General features: G+C 37.3%; 2 protein-coding genes across 21 annotated transcripts in view; one reads left to right on the forward strand and one right to left on the reverse strand.

The window, feature by feature from the left end:
* The window catches only part of AKAP9 (A-kinase anchoring protein 9), a 186,593-nt gene extending 182,451 nt beyond the window's left edge, over positions 1-4,142 (forward strand). For all 17 annotated transcript variants that reach the window (XM_057504507.1, XM_057504493.1, XM_057504506.1 and 14 more), the window contains one exon: positions 2,326-4,142. In XM_057504507.1, coding sequence (XP_057360490.1) covers positions 2,326-2,360 — 35 coding nt within the window. In that variant the 3' untranslated portion in view covers positions 2,361-4,142. The remainder of the gene's footprint in view (positions 1-2,325) is intronic.
* Positions 4,143-6,317: 2,175 nt separating this feature from the next.
* On the reverse strand, positions 6,318-23,975 carry LOC118909094 (lanosterol 14-alpha demethylase). Of its 4 annotated transcripts, none has more exons than XM_036879234.2 (10): positions 23,586-23,970; positions 21,493-21,591; positions 18,653-18,829; positions 17,613-17,739; positions 15,960-16,134; positions 14,494-14,613; positions 13,902-14,097; positions 12,572-12,667; positions 11,894-12,062; positions 6,318-7,285 (listed from the first exon to the last, which is right to left on the reverse strand). In XM_036879234.2, exons 1-10 carry the CDS (start codon positions 23,772-23,774, stop codon positions 7,107-7,109), a joined length of 1,527 nt encoding a protein of 508 aa, XP_036735129.1. In that variant the 5' UTR covers positions 23,775-23,970; the 3' UTR covers positions 6,318-7,106. The 4 variants fall into 4 exon arrangements, with proteins under 4 accessions (XP_036735129.1, XP_057360496.1, XP_057360495.1 ...); XM_057504513.1 differs by lacking the exon at positions 23,586-23,970 and adding an exon at positions 21,894-21,916; XM_057504512.1 differs by lacking the exon at positions 6,318-7,285 and adding an exon at positions 8,028-8,357 and having other exon boundaries at positions 23,586-23,975.
* Positions 23,976-24,046: the final 71 nt, after the last annotated feature.

Consider the following 24,046-nt stretch of genomic DNA (forward strand, 5'->3'; position numbering starts at 1 on the left):
AATTGAAAGTTTGTGCAATCCTGTGTTGAGCGAGTCTTTCAGCACCATTTTTCCAGCAGCATTTGTTCACCTCGTATCTCTGTCACATTTTGGTTATTTTCACAATAGCTGAAATTCAGTTATTAGAGTTGTCATGGTGATCTATGATCAGTGATCTTTAATTTTACTACAGTTGTTTTGGGGCACTGCAAACCACACCCATATAAGAAGGCTTACTTAACCAGTAAACGTTGTGTGTGTTCTGATTCCCTCATCAACTGTCAGTCCCTCATCCCTCCCTCTCCTGAGGCTTCCCTATTCCTGAGACACACAATAATTGAAATTAGGCCCAGTAATAATGTTACAATGGCTTCTAAGTGTTCAAGTGCAAGGAGAAGTCACACATCTCTCACTTTAAATCAAAGGTAGAAATGGTCAAGCTTAGTGAGGAAGACATGTTGATAGCTGAGATAGACTAAAAGCTAGGCCTTTTGTACCACTTAGCCAAGTTGTGAATACAAAGGAAAAGTTCTTAAAGGAAATTTAAAGTGTTTCTCCAGTGAACATACAAATGATTAGAAAGTGAAACAGACTTATTGCTGATACAGAAAAAGTCTGAGTGGTCTGGGTAGAAGGTCAGACCAGCCACAATGTTCCCATAAGCCAAAGCCTTATCCAGAGCAAGGCCCTGACTCTCTTCAATTCTGTGAAGGCTGAGAGAGGTGAGGAGGCTGCAGAAGTAAAGTTTGAAGCCAGCAGAGGTTGGTTCATGAAGTTTCAGGAAAGACGCTGTCTCCATAATGTAAAAGTGCAGGTGAAGCAGCAAGTGCTGGTGGAGAAGCTGCAGCAAGTTACTCAGAAGATCTAGCTTGAGATCATTAAGGAAGGTGGCTACACTAAACAACAGATTTGCAGTGTAGATGAACAGCCATCTGTTAGAAAAACATGCCATCTAGGACTTCTGTTGCTACAGAGAAGTCAATACCTGGCTTCAAAGCTTCAAAAGACAGGCTGACTTTCTTGTTAGGGGCTAATGCAGCTGGTGACTTTAAGCTGAAGCCAGTGCTCATTTACCGGTCCAAAAATCTGAGGGCCCTTAGGAGTTACGCTAAGTCTTCTACTTGTGCTCTAGAAATGGAACAACAAAGTTTGGATGACAGCACATCTGTTTACTATATTATTTACTGAATATTTTAAGCCTGCTGTTGAAACATACTGCTCAAAAAATAAGATTCCTTTCAAAGTATTACTGCTTATTGACAGTGCATCTGGTAAACCAAGAGTTCTGATGGAGATGGATGACTAGATGAATGTTTCATGTCTGCTAACACAGCATCTGTTCTGCAGCCATGGATCAAGAAGTAATTCTGATTTTCAAATCCTATTAAAGAAACTGATTTTGTAAGGCTGTACCTGCTATAGTAATTCCTCTGATGGATCTGGAAAAAGTAAGTTGAAAACCTTCTGGAAAGGATTCACTATTCTAGATGCCATTAAGAACATTTATGATTCATGGAAAGAAGCCAGAATATCAAAAAGATGTTGGAAGAAGCTGATCCCAACCCTCATGGATGATTTGGAAGGTTCAGTACATCAGTGGAGGAAGTAACTGCATATGTGGTGGAAATAGAGAACTAGAATCAGAAGTAGAGCCTGAAGATGTGACCGAATTGCTACAATCTCATCATGTTGCTTATGGATGAGCAAAGAAAGTGGTTTCTTGAGTTGGAATTGACTTCTGGTGAAGGTGCTGTGAAAGTTGTTGAAATGACAACAAAGGATTTAGAATATTATATAAACTTCATTGATAAAGCAGTGGCACTGTTTGAGAGGATTGATTCCAGTTTCAAAAGTAGTTCTACCACAGGTAAGATGCAGTAAACAGCATCACATGTTACAGAGAAATCATTCATGAAAGGAAGAGTCAGTTACAGTGCAAATTTCCTTGTCTTATTTTAAGAAACTGCTACAGCCACCCCAGCCTTCAGCACCCACCACCCTGAGCAGTCAGCAGCCCTCCACACCCAGGCAAAACCCCTCCATCACCAAAGAGAGAATGGCTTGCTGAAAGCTCACATGGTGGTCAGCAATTTTTAGCAAGAGTTTTTATTTTTAATTAAGGTGTATACTTTATTTTTTAGACATAATGTTATTTCAAACTTAATTGACTACAGTACAGTGTAAACATAACTTTTATATGCACTGGGGAACAAAATTCATTTGATTCGTATTACTGCAATATTTGCTTTACTGTGTGGTTTGGAATGGAACCCACAATATCTCCAAGGTTAGTGTAGGTAGCAATCTAATTTGAAGTCATTTTAAAATCCTGTTTCTCTCTCATAGGTTCAGCTCAATTTCATGCTGGCATGAGAAGATAATCCTTTGAAACATCAAGAATACAAGTGATTTTAAACAAATACCCTTTTGTAAATCAATGGTTCTTTTGTGCTTTTGTATTGTGGACATTCAATGGGACCAGTACCAACACAGCTTACGATTGTATACAAATCCCTTGCCAGCACATGAAAACAAACTGGAATTTGTACATATAAGCATTGTGTATGTATTCATGCACAATAATCACTAAATTACATGTATATTTGTGGAATGCTAATTTAAATGATTAAATTATAAACTGTGTATTTATTGAAAGGATGAAAAGATTAAACTTCTGCACATTATGATACTGCTGACTGTGTAGCTTGAGGTGTCCTGCACTTTTCTTATAAGGCTACTGAAGTTACATGTTTCTGCCTAATATATTTGCTACTGGTGATGAAGACAGATATCACTTGTAGAGACCTATTTTTGTATAATGGTAGAAGTTTGAATTTTATGGGGTATTTTGTCAAGTACTGAAATAAAAATGACTTCACCATTTTAACCACACTGGATTTTAACCTTCATTTTTATCTGAGCCGTAGTGGTTCATTCAAGCTGCTATAACAAAATACCAGAGACTGGGTGGCCTATAAACAACAGAAAAATTTCTTACAGTTCTGGAGGTTGAGAAGTCAAAGATCAAGGTGGCAGCAGTTCTAGTGTCTGGTGACGGCCCATTTCCCATTTCCTACACTGCCATCTTCCTGCTGTCTCATCACAGGGCAGAAGGGACAAGGGAGCTCTCTGAGGTCTCTTTTATAAGGACTCTAATTTCATTTATGAGTGTTCCACCCTCTCTGCCCCTCACCTATCCTCCATCCCCATGTCCTGGTCACCTTCTATAGGCCTCACCTCCAGGTACCAACAACTTGGAGGTTGGGTTTCAATAAATGAATTTGAGGGGATGCAAACACTCAGTCTATGGCAGTGCATATTATCTCATCACTTACCTCAAATATGTAGGATTTAGAGATTCAAAAAGTTGCCCTAATCTTAGAATTAGACACTATTAGGATTTCTCTCTTCCTCCCTCAACTGAGGAATTTTCCATATGCCTTTAAAATACCAACTTTATATCTAATGTTTTTCAAAAGCTATATTGGTATTTTCATGTTTAATCTATATTTGCCTCATTATATTTAGTGTTACTGGTGTCCAGAGGTGTGTGCTCACAAAGCCATGCCCACTAAGATGATGCAGAAATCATTTAACTGAAAGAATCTTAGATTATATTAATCACAGTGCAACAGAATTAAGCAGTACTCCTGTCCAAGCTCAGTTCAGACTGGGAAGCTCATAGAGATTATGTGAATGTAAATGTCTTAACTAGAGTCCTCTCCCATAATGTGGCATCTCACGGAAACAGCAAGAGGGGTAGTATTTTTTTTTATTGATGTATAGTTGATATACAGTCTTATATTGGTTCCAAGTGTACAACACAGTTCAGCAGTTACCCATATTATTAAGTCTTCACCCCCACTAGTGCAGTTACTGTTTGTCAACATAGGAAGATGTTAGGAAATCATTGACTGTATTCTTCCATGCTGTACTACCATACCCGTGACCAACTTACAATTGAGAATTTGTGTGCCCCTTAATCCCCCTCCCCATCCCCACTAACCCACCCAAACTCCTCCCCAATGGTAACCACCAGTCACTTCTCAGTGTCTATACAAGTCTATTGTATTTCCCTGATGACTATTGACATGGAGCATCTTTTCATGTGTCTGTTGGCCATCTGTATTTCTTCTGTGGAGAAGTGTCTGTTAAGGTCCTTCGCCCATTTTTTAATCAGGTTTTTTTTTTTGGTGTTGAATCATATGGCTGTTTTGGATGTTAACCTCTTATCTGATAAATCACTTATGAGTATGTTCTCCCATACTGTAGGTTGCCTTTTTGTTCTGCTGATGGTGTTCTTTGCTGTATAGAAGCTTTTATTTGTTGTTGTCCACTTGTTCATTTTTTATTTTGTTTCCCTTGCCTGAGGTGATATGTCCAGGAAAAAAAATTTCTCCTTCTTAGGTTCAGGAAATTTTTGCCTATGTTTCCTTCTAAGAGTTTTATGGTTTCATGTCTTATATTCAGGTCTTTGTTCCATTTTGAGTTTACTTTCGTGTATGAGGTCAGTAATCCAGTTTCATTCTCTTACATGTAGCTGTACAGTCTTCCCAGCACCAGTTATTTAAGACACACTCTCTTCCCTACTGCATATTCATGGCTCCATCATATTAATTGGCCATATATGTGTGGATTTATATCTGGGCTGTCTATTCTGTTCCATTGATCTGTGTGTTTGTTCTTGTGCCAGTACCATACTGTTTTGATTGCAGTAGCTTTCTAGTACAGGTTGAAGTTAGGGAGTGTAATCCCCTCAGCTTTGTTCTTTCTCAGGATTGCTTTGGCTGTTTGGGGTCTTCTGTGGTTCCACATTAATTTTAGGATTATTTGCTCTAGTTCATTGAAAAATGCTGTTGGTATTTTGATACGGATTGCAATGAATCTATAAATTGCTATGGGCAGGATAGCCACTTTGACAATATTAGTTCTTCCTGTCCATGAGCATGGAATAGATTGCCATTTATTTGTGTCTTCTTTAATTTCTTTCATCAGTGTCCTGTAGTTTTCAGAGTATGGGTTTTTCACCTCTTTTGTTAAGTTTATTCCTAAGCATTTTATTCAAGGGGTAGTATTTGATGCTTAATTATGTCCAGAGGATTTTGTCTCACCATTAGATATTCTATAGTTTATACCAACACAGTCTGTCAACAACTTGTGTGTTCTTGGATATTTCAGATTACCTAAAATTTCTATATTGTTTAGCTAGGTTCTAATAAGAGGAGTTCTAGAAATAATGAATGTATTCTGAAGCAGTTAGTGGATGAAACCTTTTCTAGCTAGCCTAGCTTGCCATTCAAGGCTGTTCTTCTCTGAGAGAGAACATGAGGATGGAGAAAGGAGCAGAGGGACAAGTGCTGTGATCAGTAACAGTCCACTCCCATTGCTTGGGACATCAGCCTCATGATACTAGGTCTCTTCACTCAAACTTGTTAATGCTTCTCAATAATTAAGTCTGATTAAAAAATAATCTACTAAGGTCTAAAACAGGCTATCACTAAACAGCCTAGGTTCATGTCAAGGTGTGTGTTCACTTTTTTGGTGTCACGGGCCTCACCAACAGTCTTCTCAGTAATGGTTTTAAGACATAAAGTATATAGGATTGCAAGGAAACCAATTATATAGAAATAGACTTTAAAAAATTTTTGTGATGCAGCAGATCTATTAAAAACTGCTATAATTTCAAAGTAGTAATGAAAGTTAAAGATGTTTCAAGAGATCTGCAACATGTATATTGTGATGAAAATAATCTGATTTTTGTTCATAAAATCATGGGTGGTGCTAATAGTGTAGTTTGCTGTATAAATTCATAAAGGAATACTAGATTTTAATTTTAAATTACTACAAATAAAGATGGAATTTTTTTTCTCACTCAAGTTCCTAGATTCCTGAAATCTACTCTCTGAAGCACATATATTGTACAAGTTGTGAATACAGACTATTCAAAGATAATTTTAATATGAAAAACAACAGCAGAGATTGTGCCTTTACGAATAGAGTTTAACATGAGTCCTCCTCTCAGACCTATACAATATAAGGGAAAATATTTTGGCCTCATCTAGTGAAAACAGACTGTGATCTAATTTTAGATTATCTTAGAGTCAAGTCCCCAGTTATATTTTGAGTTGATTCTTGAACCTTCACAGAATGTAACCAGTGACAACCAAGGACCCTGCTTCGTATTGTCCTTATCTTAAAGCCAGGAACTTACTGATCTCAGATTTTATATTTTAAAAAAAAGCTTGTATCATAAATTAAGTTTTAATAAACAGAACTAGTAACAGAAACATCCCTAATTAGATTCTGGAGAGGAAATGGAACCACCTTTGAGCCAAAGAGAACAAAAGTTGTCCCTTAAGGACTTTATTTTGGATTTTCACACAGACGTGAACATGTAGAACCAGATACAAATTTATCAGGTAGATAAATATGTATTTTTTAGTAATTAGATGATGTTACAAGAGCAGTCTTTAGTACTAATAATTACATTATTTTTAGGAAATTATGAAGTCATTGTCATAGATCTCAATTTCTCATAGTGATCCCAGCTATAATTTCAAAATATATGTTTTTCTACAACATGGCTGAGTATCATCATACAAAAACAATTAATAGGATCTCTTTTATACATCTTTAAAGTTGAGTTTATTCCCTATCCACCCATCCTCCCTCACACAAACATTACCCAGTAAGTAAATAAATAACCTAAGGCTTCCAACTATTTCCTTGGGCTTTTATACTTCCAAGTCTAGTCCAAGATTTGAAAACCCTGAACTTAACTTGCCAAGATTTCCATTTGCTATTAAAACTAACAACTGGAAGTTGTGTTATTTAGAGTCTGCCAATTATCAAGATCCCCCTAAACAATTTTACTAATGAGCTTGATTTCCTTTAATAAAGCATAATGTAGTAAATATCTATCATAAAACTATTAGGCAATGTCTGCAATGCCATTAGATTTGATGGAACCATTCAGTTAAGAAAATAAAAAGCTGTAAGTTAAGCTGGCTTTTAAAATTAAACACACAAAAAAAAATTACTGGAAGTTGTTTTATAAATTTCATCCTCTTCAAATGCTTTTGCAGTTTACAGTGATGTTACATATTGGTTCCTTGTAGCAGCCTTTTTCACTTTGATCTTTGTTTGTATCGGATAACTGGGTTTTCAGGGGTGTGAATCATGGTAGTATAATTCACAGTGGGAAAATATCCATCAATGAGATCAAATTCATATAAACGAAGCATAGTGGACCAAATTGTCTTGATTTGAACATAGGCAAAATTCTCCCCAATACAACGATGACGCCCTGCAATAAAAAGTTTTCAAAAAGTCATTTGAAATTACTATTTCTTTTAACCTGGAGTGATAAAATATATCTGCAGTTTAGTTGATCAGCAGATATACATATGGTAAAATGACATACTCTTTTCAAATAAAACAAGAATGTAAATATTTAATAAAGATTGTAAGACTTTCAATGTCTATTTTTAAGGGAAATGGCATTTTGGTAATTATACAGTGACTTTTCCAACTTTTTGAAACTTAACATCTATCTAGGTTAACTATATGTAAGGTTTGAAATATATATGATGGTAATCTAGTTTGGGAATATACTAGAATATTCTTAGTTTCTGTTCCAAGAGAGCCATAGTTGAAAGTCAGTATGAACCTTACAATCAAAGCTTGAAATGCCATTACAAATTGTAACAGAAGAGAATGGGATTTAATAAACCCAAAATAGCAACATATACTGAGATCAAAATTTAAATGGTCATATACATGTAAAAATGATTATAAAAATGTATATGGAAATACAAAGAGCCTTGGATAGCCAAAATAATTTTGAAAAGAATGATGATATTGAAGGACTTAAATAACTTCATATCTGGCCTCAATACTAAAGGTACACAGCAACTGTATATTGTGATTTGTAGTAAGAAATACAGTTGACCCTTGACAGGTTTGAGCTGTGTCGGCCCACTTTTATTTGGGGTTTTTTCAATAAATATATTGGAAAATATATTGTGTCGGCCCACTTTTATGTTGGGTTTTTTCAATAAATATATTGGAAAATTTATTAGAGATTTTTCACAATTTGAAAAAATATTTTCTTTTCTCTAGCTTACTTTATTGTAAGAATACACTATATAATACTTATATAAAATGTGTTTGTTAATTGACTTTACATTATCAGTAAGGCTTCAGGTCAACAGTAGTCTTATTAGGAAAGTTTTTGGGGAGTCAAAAGGTATACGCAGATTTTTGACTGTTGCAGGTAGGGAGGATTGGTGCCCCTAATGCTTTTGGTGTTCAAGGGTCAACTGTACATATCTGGTCTTCCATTCTTGACACAGAGCTCCTCAAAACTCTTGGAATTTCTGAAATGATGAGAGCAAGGGACCTTTGGTTATTCCTGACAAACCCCTTTCAACCACACTTGAGTTTGTTCATAGGGTGACTTCTCGAAAGCCCTCTTAGGATGGGGTGGGGACTGGCTGTCAAGAGAACCAACCATGTGATTAGAAGACTGGAACATCTCACCCCTGACCTCCAGGAGGGAGGAAGCCTGGCAGTTGAATTAATTGCCAATGACCAATGATTCAATGAATCATACCTATATAATGAATCATCCACAAAAGTCCCTAAATCAGTGGGGCAAGGGGAAATGTTTGGAGAGCTTCCAGGATGGTGACACATGCAGATGCTGGGACGGTGGCATTACAGAGAGGGCATGGAAGTTCTCTGCTCTTTTCCCCATACCTTGTCCTTTTCATCTCTTGAATCAGGCTGTTCCTGAACTGTATTCTTTAATAGACCAGTAATCTAGTAAGTAAACTATTTTTTTAGTTCTGTGAGTGATTCAAACAAATTATGGAACCCCAAGTAGGGAATTGAGAGAACCTCCAATGTATAGCCAGTTAGAAGAATAAGTGACAATCTGGACTTGTAATTGGTGTCAAAAGTAGGGAGAAGTCTTGTGAGATTGAGCCCTAGTCCAGTGGAGTCTGTGCTAACCCCAGGTAGAAAGTGTGAAAATTGAATTGTAGGGCACCTAGTTGGTGTCCACAGAGAATTGGTATGGGAAAACACCCACATACTTGGTGACCAGAATTGTCAAAAGTGTTCTGAATGTGAGAGTTTAAAGTAGAGAAGTGAGTTTTTTCCTGTGGCAGGAACCAAGATGGTTTGGTACTGGGTAAGGATCAACAAATGGAGCAGAGCCCTGACATGATTTTATACTTATCTGATTATCAACGAAGGTGCTGAATAAAGCAAGCCAATGAAGAAGAAAAGGTCTCTTCAACACAAGGTGTCAGAATAACTAGGTATCTACTTGGAAAAAGAAAACTGAACCTCAATTCCTATCTCACAATACACAGAAACTAATTCAAGATAGATCATAGATGTAGACATAAAACACTAAATCCATCAAATTTTAATAGAGAAGAACAGAATATCTCCATGACTTGGGGCTAGGCAAGGTTTTTAGACAGGACCAGAAAGCAATAACCATTTAAAACATTATTAGATTTGATTGAGGTTATTCATATGTCAAGACTCAATGAATGTTGACTTAAGAATTGAGCATTTCATTGTAAAATTTTGTATCAAAACTACTGAACTTCAGTTAATAAAGGAGAAGTACACTGATGTAAGGGATTTACTTTGAAATGTGTCTAAAAAGTAAATGGATTGATGGATAGAAGGATGGATATTTGATAAATAAAACAATAAGTAAAATGGAAGAATCTAGAGAATGTGTTTATGAGTGTTCACTGTAAAATTCTTTTGACTTCACATTGAAATTTTCCTAATAAAAAGTTGGGGAAAATTTAACAATAGAAAATATAAATTGTACTTTTTAAGAAGGTCATATATAAAAGACAGAAAAACTCCATAAAAGATGGCATCAGTTATATTTAAATCAGAAAGAACTAACACCTTCCAACGTCTTCTACCTACCAAACCCCATGTAGCAGTAAGCTCAATAACAGAAGATGGCTTCTCAGTTAACTCAAAAAGAACAGGCCAAATTATCCAAATTGGAAAAAAACCTCAGTAAGCCTTGGTTTCTGTTTCTAAAAAGTGAATAAAATAGTCCTTTTCTCATAATGTGGTTGTGAGGTGTAAATGGAGAAAAAATTACCATAAAATGCTTAGCACTGTGCCTGCGTGGCCCATAACTGCACTTAACCACATTTCAGAAGGGCATTCACAAACCATTCCGTAATCAAATACAACAACTAAGAAGAGTTTACTTAGAGGGAGACTAATCAAAGAATTATTTTTAATAGCAACAAACAAGAAGTATCATAACCAAGAATAAAAAGAAAGATGGATACATCATTCTGATGATTCACAAAATGATATTATACAAATAAATTATATGCATCAACACATATAAACAGCATAGTTACAACAAAGTAAAAGAATGATTGAAGAAACTGGAGATATTTAACATCATATGGGGTAGAACTGTGTCCCCCGACCCACCCAAATTCAGGGCCACCCAGAATTTCAGAATGTAACCTTATTTGGAAATCAGTCTTCACAGATACAAGTCAAGATGAGGTCATACTGAGTTCGAGTGAGCCCTGAATCCATGACTGGTGTCCTTAAAAGGAAGTCATATGAAGACCCAAAGAGACATCCACAGGGATGAAAGGCCATGTGAAGACAGAGGCAGTGGCTGGAGTGATGCAGCCACAAGCCGAGGAATGATGACTGCCAGGAGCCACCAGGGAGCTAGGAAGAGGCCAGGAAAGATTCTCCCCTAGAGCTTTCAGAGGGAGCAAGACTCGGCCAACCTTAATTTCAGACTTTCAGCTCCCAGAGTAAATGTCTTGTTTCAAGTCACCCAATTTGTGGTAGAGCAGTCCTAGGAAACCAATAAAATGATGAAAGAAAGACTTGAGGGAACATATCTAATCAAATAGTTCAGAGGAAACAGATTGCAGCTTTAATGTTTCTAAAAACAAGAGCTGTCCAAAAATGAGCTGCCCCAGAAGGTAAATGAGCATTACCTGAAAAATTCAAGTGGAAGCAGCCAGTTAACTGCCAGCGCAAAAGTAATTTCTCTTTTGGGCAAAATTTGGGCTACAGAACTAATGCCCCTTCTAACCAACTCGATAATCTAACTTTCATGTTATATCATATGCCATATTCAATTTGTTCATTAAATAAAATTAATATCTGAGTCCCCAAAGGATTTTATACTTTTCATCATATATGGAAAAAGTACGACCAATGACAAAAATGTTAGGTCACTTAAAGGATCTCTTTGGAAAGATGAAATAAGTCACAGAATACAGTTTCACTGGATAGAGTACCAACGAACAGAGAAATTACTAGAGGAATGAGGGTCTGCCTGCATTATTTTAGGGTCTGAATTGAAATGCAGAAGTTTGTACACCAATGCACAACCTGCCCAAATTTAAAAAACATTTTATCATAAAGAAAGACAGAACTGAAAAGCTGACTCATAATCCAGAAAAGCTTCACCTTTAAGGAGACTGCCTTTGCTCTTATCTGCAATGCCAATAATCTGTTAACATACTTACCATGAAGTAAGTGCCTGAATGGTGTGCTAACTCCAATAGTTCTTTAAAACAGAATTCACAAACAACTTTAAATAAATAAAGGGATACAGAGTGGACTATAAAATTAGACCTGATAAAACTAGACAGGTTAGAAGGTAATCGAGCATTATATAAAGATTCACAAAACCATTTCCTTTAGTACAAATGAAATACTTTTTCCTACTTGCAAAGATTGTACTCCTGCAAATGTTTGCAGGAATGTCCCTATGAGGAAAGGGAAAGATATTTATAAATAAAATTCACATGGATTATTTTGATAGACACAAATATGTTATTAGAATTTGACATTTCAATGTCAAATATAATCATCTTACCAGCTCCAAATGGTATATAGGCAAACTTCTCTCCTGATGCTGGACTGTCCTGTAAATAGCGATCAGGGTTAAAGTTCAGACGTTCTACCCATGAGTCTTTCAGTCTTTGATTGACAGTGGGAGAAACACACAGCTGATGTCCTGGAGGAATGGTATAGCCTGCCACAGTCTACAAATGAAAGCAATAAATTTCATTATATAATTTAAAAATCTACCAAATAACCAGATCATTGTGTAATAAAGTATTAAAATACATGATATATACATATAATTAAAAACTAAAAAAAAAAAATTTTAGCTCAAGATAATTTCCAAGTGATAATGCCACAAAAGTATAGGTAGAATTTCAGGTCTTTCATAATCCAAACTTCACAACACTTCCATGCTGTTAGAATTTTTTACAACAAACATGTTATCTTTAAAACCCAGAAAAAATATACTATCATTTAAAAAGTGCTAATTGTTAAATAAAAATGCAGGGAACAGATTAGCATGCATACTGTCTACAAATTATGTAAAAATATATAGTTAGAATACATAAAATTAAAGACTACCTCTAAAAGTGATTATTATTCTCCTTTTTTTAATTCAAAAAATTCTCCTTAATGTTACAGTATTTCTTCTTCCTGATAAATAAACACTGGGGTATGGATCGGGAAAGCTAGCCAGGAGGCTCACCTGAGGAGTTCTGACCATCCTCATCATGGTCATTATAGGAGGCCGAAGTCTTAATGTTTCTTTTATACAGCGATCAAGTAAATTGAGATCCTTGAGCTGAAAAGAAAAAATATTTCCTGGGTCTTACAAATATTTAACTTACTTCAACAGTATACAGAATTATTTTAACTTCTGGGTTATTACAAGATAGCTTCTATTTTGGGTAGAAGTACAGAGGTAGCTGGTTCAGGGCAGCTCAGATTATCTTGTTCTATTACTATCTATGGTTAACATAGGAGAAGAGGGCAAGGTAATAGGAAGAGAGGCTAGGAAGAGAGGCAGTCACTCTGAAGAATGGCATGGTAAGGACCAGCAAACGTTCACTAAAAAATGAAAACACTAGCAGAAATCATGAATGTACAGTTTTTCAAAACCTCTACACAAATGTTTAGGGCAACAGTACACAGAGTAACCAAAAGGTAGAAATAACCCTATGTCTGTCAACTAATGAATGGATAAACAAATGTGACCAATCCATGTGATGGAATATTACATGCTACAACATGGATTAACCTTGAAAACAGGCTAACTGAAAGAAGCCAGTCATAAAAGACCAATTATTTTATGATTCCATTTATATGAAGTGTCCAGAATAGGCAAATCCATGAGATGGAAGGTAGATTTTTGTCTACCTTGTGGTCTTCAAGGGCAGGGACAGGGAAATAAAGAATGTCTGGTCATCATTTAAGATATTTTTAAAGTTAACTAAAATCAAGAATGAAAGAAACATCACTATGGACTTTACAGAAATAAAAAGGATTATAAGAGAATACTGTAACATTTATATGCCAACAAATTAGGTAACCCAGATTAAATGGATGAATTCCTAGAAAGACACAAACTACCAAAACTGACTCAAGAAGCACATACGAATAGATCTATAACAAGTAAAGAGATTGAATCACTAATAAAGTTCCCACAAAGAAAAGCACAGACTTAGATGGCTTCACTGATGTATTAACACCAATCTTTCACAAACTCTTCCAAAAAATGTTAGGGAACACCCAAACTCACTATGAGACCAGTACTATTTTGATACCAAACCTGTCAGAGACATCACAATAAAACTATAGACCAATATCTCTTATGAATAGGGATGCAAAAATCCTCAACAAAATACTAGCAAACCAAATCCAGCATTAGGATGTTTTAGGGAGATGGTGAATTCCATGGGGGAATTTTCTGAAAATAAAGCACCTAACTGATTTAATTGACAGTATACAGAAAATCTCAGATTGTTCCCACATACTCAAAGTCATAAGGCAGCAACAAAACTGAAAATCCAACAAACCTGGTCATAGGTTAAAGGAGGCAGATCTTCTCCACAGACTGTTTTCTGTTCTAAATAACATTTTTCTTGCAGTGTTTTGTCTCTGGCCAAAAAGAAGCCCATCCAGGCACTAGTAGTTGAGGAGGTATGCTGCCCTGCCAAGAGCAGTCCAATAAGCATGCCTGCTATTTCATCATCTGTCAGAGGACGCCCATCCCTACAGAATGAACCACACACAAATTTACCAGACACTTTGACAGCCTCAACTTTTAAATAAAGGGTTGTAATGAATAAGTTTTTCAGGAAAATAATAGTCTTTTACATTTGCCCATCACAAGTCAGAATTTTTTTTCCCATTTGGAAAAAGAGAGAGACCAATAGGAAATATGATTTTAATTACAAAAGACTCCACTGCAGTTTATCAGCAAACTTTTCACCATGCTGTCACTGAGATTCCACTGAGGCATGGGATCCCAGTAATTTATGTCTCATTCATTTAAAAAGTCCAAAGGTCATAGTTACTACCTTGCCAGTATCATTACTTTTTAACTGGACATATTAATTATGTTTGACCTCCTGCTTCAGCCTAACACATGATCTGAACAGCTCTTACTTGTAAGTAGATTCTAATAAAATGTGGAGAATGTCATCAATTTTCTCTTCAGACTGTCTGCGTTTCTGAATTGCCTCATAGAAAATATTCTTGATTTCTCGATGAGCTCTGTCCCTGCGCCTGTAATTCAAAGATGAAAATGACATCTAAAAATAAAGCAATATTTTCTGGCATCAACTTCATTTTAAAAATAACCAGAACCAAGCTTAAAGCAACCTTATTTAACTAACTTTAAGGACTAAAATAACTGGCAAAACTCAGAACCAAAAGTAAAAGAGAAGCCATAAAAATCTTGTATTGTTAGGAATTTCTAGGGTCCTTAAGGGTAAGAACTGTGTTTAATATATATATATATATATATATATATATATATATACACACATCCCTGATTCTAAACACACTACCTGTGCTCTAACTAAAGGTCTAAAATAAGACTCAAATAATTATTCCTTTAGAATCATTTTCCAGTTTAACAAAAGCAGAATCTTCCTTTCAATTAACATGAAATTCCAACTTGAGCCAAACTGATTCTTGAGGCAGATGCAGTCACTCTGGGTCTTCCTAAGAATTAAGGAATTTGCATAAACCTAGGATTTATTTAGGGTTATCTAAGTCTAGGGTTATCTAATTTAGGAAGCTGGAAACAGGCTTGATGCACAGTTCTGAAGGAAGAACCCACTACAAGCCAAGGGCTCTGCTGGGTGTTCTAACATAATATGGACATAAGCATTTTGAAAACTGCAAAGCGCTTTACAAATATAAAGTATCATGAGTCCCAATGAACTTCAGAGAACCTCTCCTGGCTTTCCTTTTTATTCCTGCCCCTCTTTATTCTGAAACTATATAGAAATGGCAGAAATCAAAGGAAAAAGGGAGTACCAATTCCACTCCTTCTCTATCATCTGAACATAAATGAATCCACAAAGGTACAGAAAGCCTACAAACATTCAAGATACTAAGCTATTCGTCAAGTGCTATGAGCCTTATTCTATTCGTCAAGTGCTATGAGCCTTATTTCTTTGTATCACAGATGATCCCTGCTCTTAAGGAAATCACAGTACAGCTGCTAAGGAAATAAAAGGAAAATTAAGGAAAGGCACTAATACTTCAAAACAAAGAAATTTCACAATATACTACAATCAAATACTTTCAAACAAATGCTTAGAAGGCTGTGTCACTTTAAGATAGAGTTCAGAGACTTTCCTGAATACAAGAAATATTGTGAGATAAGTAGGTTTTAAAATATTAGAATAGCTAGACAACAAATTACCTTTATAATAAACCAAAACTTAACTCAAATGAGCTCACTATATGAAGAAAATTCATCTTGATTTCTTATAGAAGAATGGGGGCTGTCTCCCCGATTTGTTTTATGTTTAATTTTTATCTTTGTTAACTCAAAGCAAACCAACACTACGTAAATGACACAGAGTTAATATAACCAGCTATAATTTTGTTATCCATACCTGAAACTAGGCAAAGGAAACCAACCTGGCAACAGCCAGGCTGCATGGCTAAAACCTCCATCCAGATCTGCATACAGATGGGCCACCTTCTCATTGAGTTGACTTCTGATTTCTTTACCATGTAAACAATGGCTAGCTGTCAAGATTATGAGCTCAGAAAGAGCTTCAAACAAATCTAGAGGGAAAAAGATCATTCACATTACTATTGCTAAAAATTTTATTGAATCAGTTTTCCTAGAGATGTAAAAGTATTGAGAAAGAAAACAGAGAATGAAAACTTCACTCGAAAGTGAACAAGATCCTATTCATACTATCAAAAAATGCCAACAGACAGGTATGAGGTTACAGCAGGGAAAGGCAAGAAACCAAACAGTGGGAAGCCCACATGGACAGCCAAACTAGCCGCCGCACTAAAACCTCACTCATGGGCCCTTCATCTTGAAAAGATGAATTGATGAGAAAAACGAGTGTGGTTATCTGAGTTTTAGTTCAAAGTCTAACAAAAGCAGCAAAAAGATTACTTGGTGCATATGAGGACAGTAATGAGGTGCTTCCCAAGGAACAGCAATCCAAAGATTGAGGAATGGATTATTTCCCAGGTCAAAAGTGGGAAGGTGAAGACTAAAAACTGAAGTCTTGACCACATATGAAAAAAAACTGTAACTAATCACAAATTGGTACATCCCACACAAGAGACAGATACAACAGGCAAGCATACTTGGATGACACTTAAGTCATAAAAGTTATCCAATCAATACCCTGTCCTTTTGAATTCCATGTTCACCAAATGACCTTCCAATTATCATTTGATTCTCCAATTAACTTTCCAATGAAAAGAAGTTCAAATATTCTGGTGTTCTTAGTGCTATAATTATCTCTCATTTGTATTTATGAAGTTGGCATTCTACTTACAAAATAGCTTCTTGTATGATTAGAAATATATCACATCAACTTCAGATATATTAAAACTAAAATCAAGTTGCTGAACCTTTTACAGATGTTAAAGATCATGATGAGAATGTGGTGACCTACACAGAGGTCTTACTGTCCTGCATGCAGATGTTGCTTCAAGAGGCAACATTAAAGTCCAATATCCAGAAATACTCAAAGAAGGTCAAGTTACATTCAATAGACTTTCTAAATAATGCAAGAAAGCATGTAATACATTGAAAAATATTTCCATTGGAAATAGCTAAAATCAAACATTTGGTGAAGTAAGCTTTTGTATTTAAATTTACTTTTTTCATGGAATAAATAATTCCCATACAATATTAGATAAATAAGGTATTACACATATAATTAAATTGCTTAGATAAAAAAGATTATTTATCATCTTAAAATAACCTCATAAAGTTTTACATCATTTATTTCAAAATTTAATTATAAATTATAAATCATTTTCATGTTATTTGTACAAATGAATTAAAATGTGCATGTTAATTAACCCATTTAAGGTTTTGTTAAGTGAGCAGCAATAATCACTTCCTCTCAGGTCTTTAAACTCCATGGTAATTATAGCATGTCCCTTCCATTTAATCTAAAGTGGTTTTACATATGGTATAGTTTGTTACACAAACATACACACTCTTAGATTTCTAGTCACAGAAAAGTAGAAATATTAGGACAAATGCAAAACGAAAACATTTTGCTTACTTTTTTCTCCACTTTCTCCCCAACTTTGAAAGTATTCCTTTGTTTCTTTTTCAATTATAGAAACGTGTTGTCTAAAGTGGGCTATGTTAAGGCCACTTTTTAATATTTTCTTCTGCTCCAAGAAAACCTTTAAAATATTAAGAGTATATGAGCATTAAAACACAATTTTGCTCGATCACAAGATTTATTTGGATATTATAACCTTGTTAAACTCAAAGAAAAGAACCTTTTGAAAAATTAAAAATAAAGGTCCAATGTGGCTGGCATATTATTTTTTGTATTCTCCTTCACATTCTCCAGTTCTATTCCCACACAGATCTCATACTTCACTGCACTATGTCCAGAAGTTTAACTGTAATATATTCTGAATATAATAAATTCACACTAAGATAACTAATGGTTTTAACCCCTTGGGGCATTTCTATTCTAAAAATCTGATAAGCTGTGTGAAAGATTAATAAATATATCTGACCAAAGGGATTTTTCCAGGGCTCTCGTTTTTGGCCTGGAGGAGCCATGGACTCCCGCAGACCTCCCCCACCCCCAGAAACAACACTTAATGTCAACTCTTAACTGCTGTCCTAGAGCACTGGATAGTAAAGTGGTACACTGATGAAGCAACTGGACCAACTGTCTGATTCGTGTTTTATATTAACTTGCAGCACTTAAATATTTGACTCTAGAGGGAGGAATAAAACACAAACTTCTAAAGTACAAAAGATCTCTTATGCTAGAATTTCAGACAGGAGTGGGAAGAGAGGAGGCCCTTCTGATGAAATAATGGGATTTTCTTGTTACCCACTCAAATCAAATATGCTAAGTTATCACTGATTCCTATAAATATAGGAAGCCTTTTAAATTGTTTAGTCCATGCCAGCAACTATGAAACAAAATACCTATTCTTTGTCAGTGACCTCCCTCTGGCTTTTCTTCTTTTAAATATCTCATGGAATAAACTGTCTCTACATTTTAATATGTACACCACCTGCTATTAACTTATTATGGCATAGATTTGTCTTCAAGATAACAGTGTCACCTACTGGATGAGGCACATCGTATGCGACTCCCTTCCCAAAGACAGGTGTAGTCAGACGACTGTAGACATCTTCTGCATTCAGGTCTTCATTTCTACTATTGAAAAGCAGCGCAGCGGCGTCACTCCCCAGAAGGTAAGTGAATGTCTTGCCCACCATGGTAAAGCTAAACACTGGTCCATACTAAAGAGAGAAAAGTCCCCATTGTGATGTTATCCCAAATTCTGTGTCATGTCAGGACACTAATTTCTTGGATCACAAAACAATACTTTGTCGAGAATTAAAACATTCACAGACCTCAATGTAATCCTGCCCCCAGCTTTGTCCAAATTTAAAATTATGTTCATCCAGTTACAAATGGGCTATAAACTTCTTTTTCTGCTTTAGTCACTGTTTATATTGAAAATATCTTCTGTCTTTTGCACAGACATAATTATATTAATAATTAACTATACTTTCATTATTGGACACATGGGTGATGTGTCTTTTTTTGTGTATAGATAATTCTGTGATCAATATATCTCTGGGAGTATATAGCTTTATCCCCCCTTGGTTAAACATAAATTTACAAGAATAGCAAAAGGAGATGGCCTTTCCTATAGTCCTTGCTGCACAGACTCTAGAAGTTTAGTCATCAGTTTTACCACTGTCTCACAGACACTGATTACATTTTTAATTTTCTATTAATCTGGTTAATCTTGCAATTTTCTGATTATTATTGAAATATAGGCCCTAGATACAACTGTGAATAAAAACACTATCCTTGACTCATGAAGCTTAGTCTGTTGAAAAAGATACCACTTAGTCATGTAACCACATTAACAAATGTACAACTGCAAATGTGGCAAGAACCACATGAAGCAACTCTGTGAGGAGAGGATTGATAAAAGGGAGACCAAGAGAAGAAAAGTTGCTTGAGCTGAGATGGGACAGATGAGCAGAAATGAGCACAGTGACCAAGAACACACAGAGCTCCTAAAGACAAGAGAAGGGGAGGATGAGATGAGGGCTGACTTTAGCAGGGCCTAGACCACAGAGCCTCATTAGCCATCCATATTCAGGAAGTTTTTTCCTTGCAAGGAAATCCATGAAAGATTTTAAACTGCATGGGAGAGAGGAGGGAGGGACAGGCAGGAGAAAGCCAGAGAACCAGTTAGAGCCTACTGCAGCAACCTGGTCATGAGCACTTGGCACAAGGAAACAGTAGGGCAGTAGAGACAGAAGCATATGGACACCGAATTATTTTGGAGAGAATCTGTGGACTTAGCAATGGATTGACAGAGGGAGAGGGAAATATCAGAATGAATCCTAGGCTTCTGGTACAGTGCGAAAGTGAGAGAACAATGGTGAGATGAAACAATAGGACAACCAGGATTAGATAGCAAGAAAATCAAGGGGAATCACGGGGTAGACTTAAGAAATGTTGGATTTTAGGTACCTTTGAGACAACTAAGAAAGAGTTACATGGGATTTGGATATCCAGGTCTGGAGCTCAGAGAAGAGACTGGAGCCAGAGACATTAATTTGGATGTGAACTACATATGGCTGGTAACTGAAGCTGTGGACAGAGATGAGGTCATTAGATAGCAGTGAGCCCCAGGACAAAATCCACAGCATGTGTCTCAGTTTTGTCATTTATAAAATGGATATACCTGAAAGGATGTGTGTTGAACTTCAGTGAGATGATCTATGTGAAGCCCTAAGGAATTGTACAAAATGTGTTATAATTATTAGTATAATAGGAAGATAAGAGGATTATATAGGTCTAAGTAGACTTGTATTTTAATTAGGAACATGAGGAAGTTCCCTTTACTTTTTCACTTCTCTTTTAAGGGGAGACAAAGGTAGCTGCTTTGATAGAGAGGTAGGAATATTCAGAAGTTTAGAAAAGTGAAGGTTTAGTTATTGTGGGGCATGGGAAAGACTGCCAACCACAGGAACTTAATAGGATTGTTGAGCAGTATTCAAGTTCATTCAAGGTAGGCAGTCATAAAATTACGAAGAAATTAATCTGGTGCAAGGAAGGACAAAATGGATAATAGGCTCCCTCCAAGGTTGGGGTTTTACCAAGTAAGCAAATAAAAGGAAGCAGGGGTAAGGAAATGTACAGTATTGGCAGGAATCTAACTGAAATGAGGGACCATGGTCCCAAAGCGGAAAAGGAAAGGAAAGAAAGAACGCTGATAGATCAGGAGAAAGTAGATGGGACAATGGACTAAAAGATATCATGATCTAATTAGATCAATGATCTAATAAGTTCAAAAAATGGTTGTAATAGAAAGAAGTACACAGACAAGCCAGGAGAAAGAGTTGTGGTCTAAGGACAGGTTGTCTACACCTCAATCCTACTGAAACAGTTAAGAGTGATGACGAGTTCAGAGTGCGACTGTGGAGTAAGTGGCTGAACTGGTACAGGAAAGCTCACTGGAGAGGAGAGATGCAAATATCTGAGTGGCTTTGGAGTCCTGTGGCTCATCCTCATGGAACAGAAGTCATAGAGAGTATAGAGTAGACTAGAAAATTCCACAGATGCATGATTAAGCAAAATAAATCAGTATCAATTTTAACTCCCGATTAATGAATAACAAATTTAGGCCAGTGGATTTCAAACCACCAATGCCAGAACTACAGGTTTCCTCAGTGATGTCTCAGAGATCACCCCAGGATATGGGAGAAAATATGAGGGCCTCCAAGGTCCTTCTGGCTCTAAAATAGGAACAGCTCCAGTTTTATCTGTTTCCTATACCGGGGATAAGCATAAGATGACAATTTTTTTTAATGTCCTGCCATTTAAATGAAGTTTGAAAGCACTAATTTCTTTTCCTCTAATCATTTGGAAGACTCACCTTCTCATATGCACTTTCTAGGAATTCAATTGGACTTTTCCCAAATGCAATGGCATGTCCAAGGAATGGAATCGGAGAGGAAATGTATGGTGGACTTTTCTGCAAGAGAAAACAAAAAACTTTCAGTTCACATGTCATTTAAAGAAAAATCCAGTTTCGTTTCATGACCAACAAGCAAAATTTGCCATTAACACTAAAAAGTTACCAGAAATGAAGCATCAAAAGTAGTTTAAGAACAGCCAAACTGCAAATACCTTAGAAGAGTAGCTTTAGTAAAAGGAACAGAAACTCAAAAAACAGAGTATAAGATTAATGCCAAGGCAAACACAAAGGCATTACAATTAAATGCTGAACACTGTCCAGAATATGGCTAGTATTATTGTTGGTTCTAGGCAACTCACCTAACCATTAGTAGCAAAGACAGGAAAATCAAACTATAGTTTCTTCATCACTCATAATTTTAGTCCCAGAACCTTGCCTAAAGGTGGCATAGAAAAAAGACAAACAGCAATGTGAAGTATAGAGAGAAGGGAAAAGTTTAAAAAGCTACATTTATCAGTAAACAACACATTTCATGCTCCTCTCACTGCAAATCAACTAGATCCGCTGATTTTATAAAGAGTAGGTCAACTCTAGCAAGAACTCTTTAGCGTGGACTTTTCACAAAAGATGCCCCAAAATGAGACTTGCAGATTACAACAACTCCTGGAAACAAACTCGCAATGAAAAAGGGTAATAATAATCCTGACCTTTGGCGGCTTCAAATAGTAAGGGGCACTACAAACTCGCCCCTCAATTACAACAACAATCTTAAAATAATAAAGTTACCTTTGCCTTTCTAAAGACAAATACCACAGCCTCAAAAATCTCATGAATAGGAAAAATAATAACTGTCTCATACCTATTATGATTCAACCAAAAATTATTTTTAAAACTACTTGGTCAATAGTACATTCCATTGTCGATAAAACAACAGTTTTAAAAGCTACTTGGTGCTGGCTGGTTAAGGATGCATTCATCAAATATATTACGTAAGTATTAAGCAAGTGGTCAGTAAAGACACTAAATTAGAGAAACTGATCTTTTATTAGTATCAAGGTTCCTACTGTTAGGCAGAAAGACAGAAAAGAGCGGGATGAAAAAGCGAGAGGGCCCTCCAAAAATGACTCAGGAAGTTGATCAGGTACAGCCAGAGAGCCAGAAATGACTCATTTGATCAGATGAAGCCACAGGGTCCAAGAGTGACTCAGGAATGTCCAGGGTCTCCCCAGATAAGAAACATCAGAAGTACAGCCACAGCACAGCCCGTGTCCTCATCTCACCATTCAGAACAAGCCTAGAGGGCTGAAAGCTATCAATTAAGGACCTCTACCCTGCCAAACCCACATAAAAGAAGCCGCAGAATGAGCACCCCGGCCTGTCTCACCTTGGGCCAAGTCCACTCTGCTACTCTATGCAGAGTGTATTAAAACTTACTTTGCTTTCTCGACTTTGGTTTCATCTCACTACATCTGTCTTCCCTGCAACAGGGAGCCGAGTTCCTTCCTTCCTAACACCACAACACTCTAGTCATTCGGACTTTACCAAACAACACATCCCCCTTCACACAGATATAAATCACCATTGAGAGCAATGCCATAGTCCGCTGGACACTGAACCACACGAGAGCTGTCACTGAGATGAGGGAAACTAGGCCTAAGTTGCCAGGAACCCCATTGAGACCTGCACCACCACTGTGGCGGACAGTACCGCCACTAATGCGCTCAGCGCCACAGCCGGGGCTACAGATGCCAGTCTGGTCCTGCTCGTTAGGGCCACCAGGTGCCTCAGCCTGCACAGCCAGTACTAGGACCACAAAAACGTAAAACATGACTCCTGCCAGGGCCAGCCAAGCAGCCACCGCCAGAATCGCAACCGCCAGCAGGAACCCCAGCACCAAGGCCCGCAGGGCCAAGGCAGTGCCGCGTCCACCCCGTTGCCCCAGCCCGCCCGCCGCCACGGTCAAGCTGAGCACGGCGCGGTCGCAGCTCCAACTAGCTCTTTGGTCTCCGTGGTCACTGCGTGCCCTGCCCGGAAGCTGCGGGTGTACGTACCACCCCAGCCGGCAGGGAGGCCAGGTGGCCCACGGCGAGGCGGGACAGGTAGATCAGGCTAAGCGTGAAGGTGCAGGCGATCAGCAGCGTGAATAGCAGGTTGCCGCCCGTTATCTTCTCCATCACTTGCCCCAGCACCGACACACCCGCCTGCCCAACAGCTTTATCCTGTAAGCCCAGCAACACCATCCTGGCTCCCGCCCCCGCTGCTTCAGTTCGCGGGGACGCTGGAGGTCGAGGTCGCCTTCGCTCCTCCGAGTCGACGGAACGACAGGAGCCGGCAGACAGGCGTCCAGAGGAAACCCTCCGACACCACCTCTACTACTAAACCCGGTCCCGCCCCCTACTCCCAGCTTCCACGCTCGCCACCCGGTGCGTCACATGGCGGGGCGGGGCTACTTCTGGCCACGCCCACAGTGTGGCTTCATCACGCCTAAGTGTCCTTACGCTGGTATAGAGAA

The sequence above is a fragment of the Manis pentadactyla genome, chromosome 7 (assembly GCF_030020395.1).
Source record: "Manis pentadactyla isolate mManPen7 chromosome 7, mManPen7.hap1, whole genome shotgun sequence".
Lineage (NCBI taxonomy): Eukaryota > Metazoa > Chordata > Mammalia > Pholidota > Manidae > Manis > Manis pentadactyla.

Bases quoted from the DNA above. Each gene is read 5' to 3' on its own strand.
- LOC118909094 (XM_036879234.2), bottom strand. From the start codon at position 23,774: ATGGTGTTGCTGGGCTTACAGGATAAAGCTGTTGGGCAGGCGGGTGTG. The intron at 21,592-23,585 runs GTACGTACACCC...TTTCTCTTGCAG, and splicing joins CCTCCCTGCCGGCTGGGGTG to AAAAGTCCACCATACATTTC. The intron at 12,668-13,901 runs GTTTGTTGGATT...TTTTCTTTTCAG, and splicing joins CTCCTTTAACCTATGACCAG to CTCAAGGATCTCAATTTACT.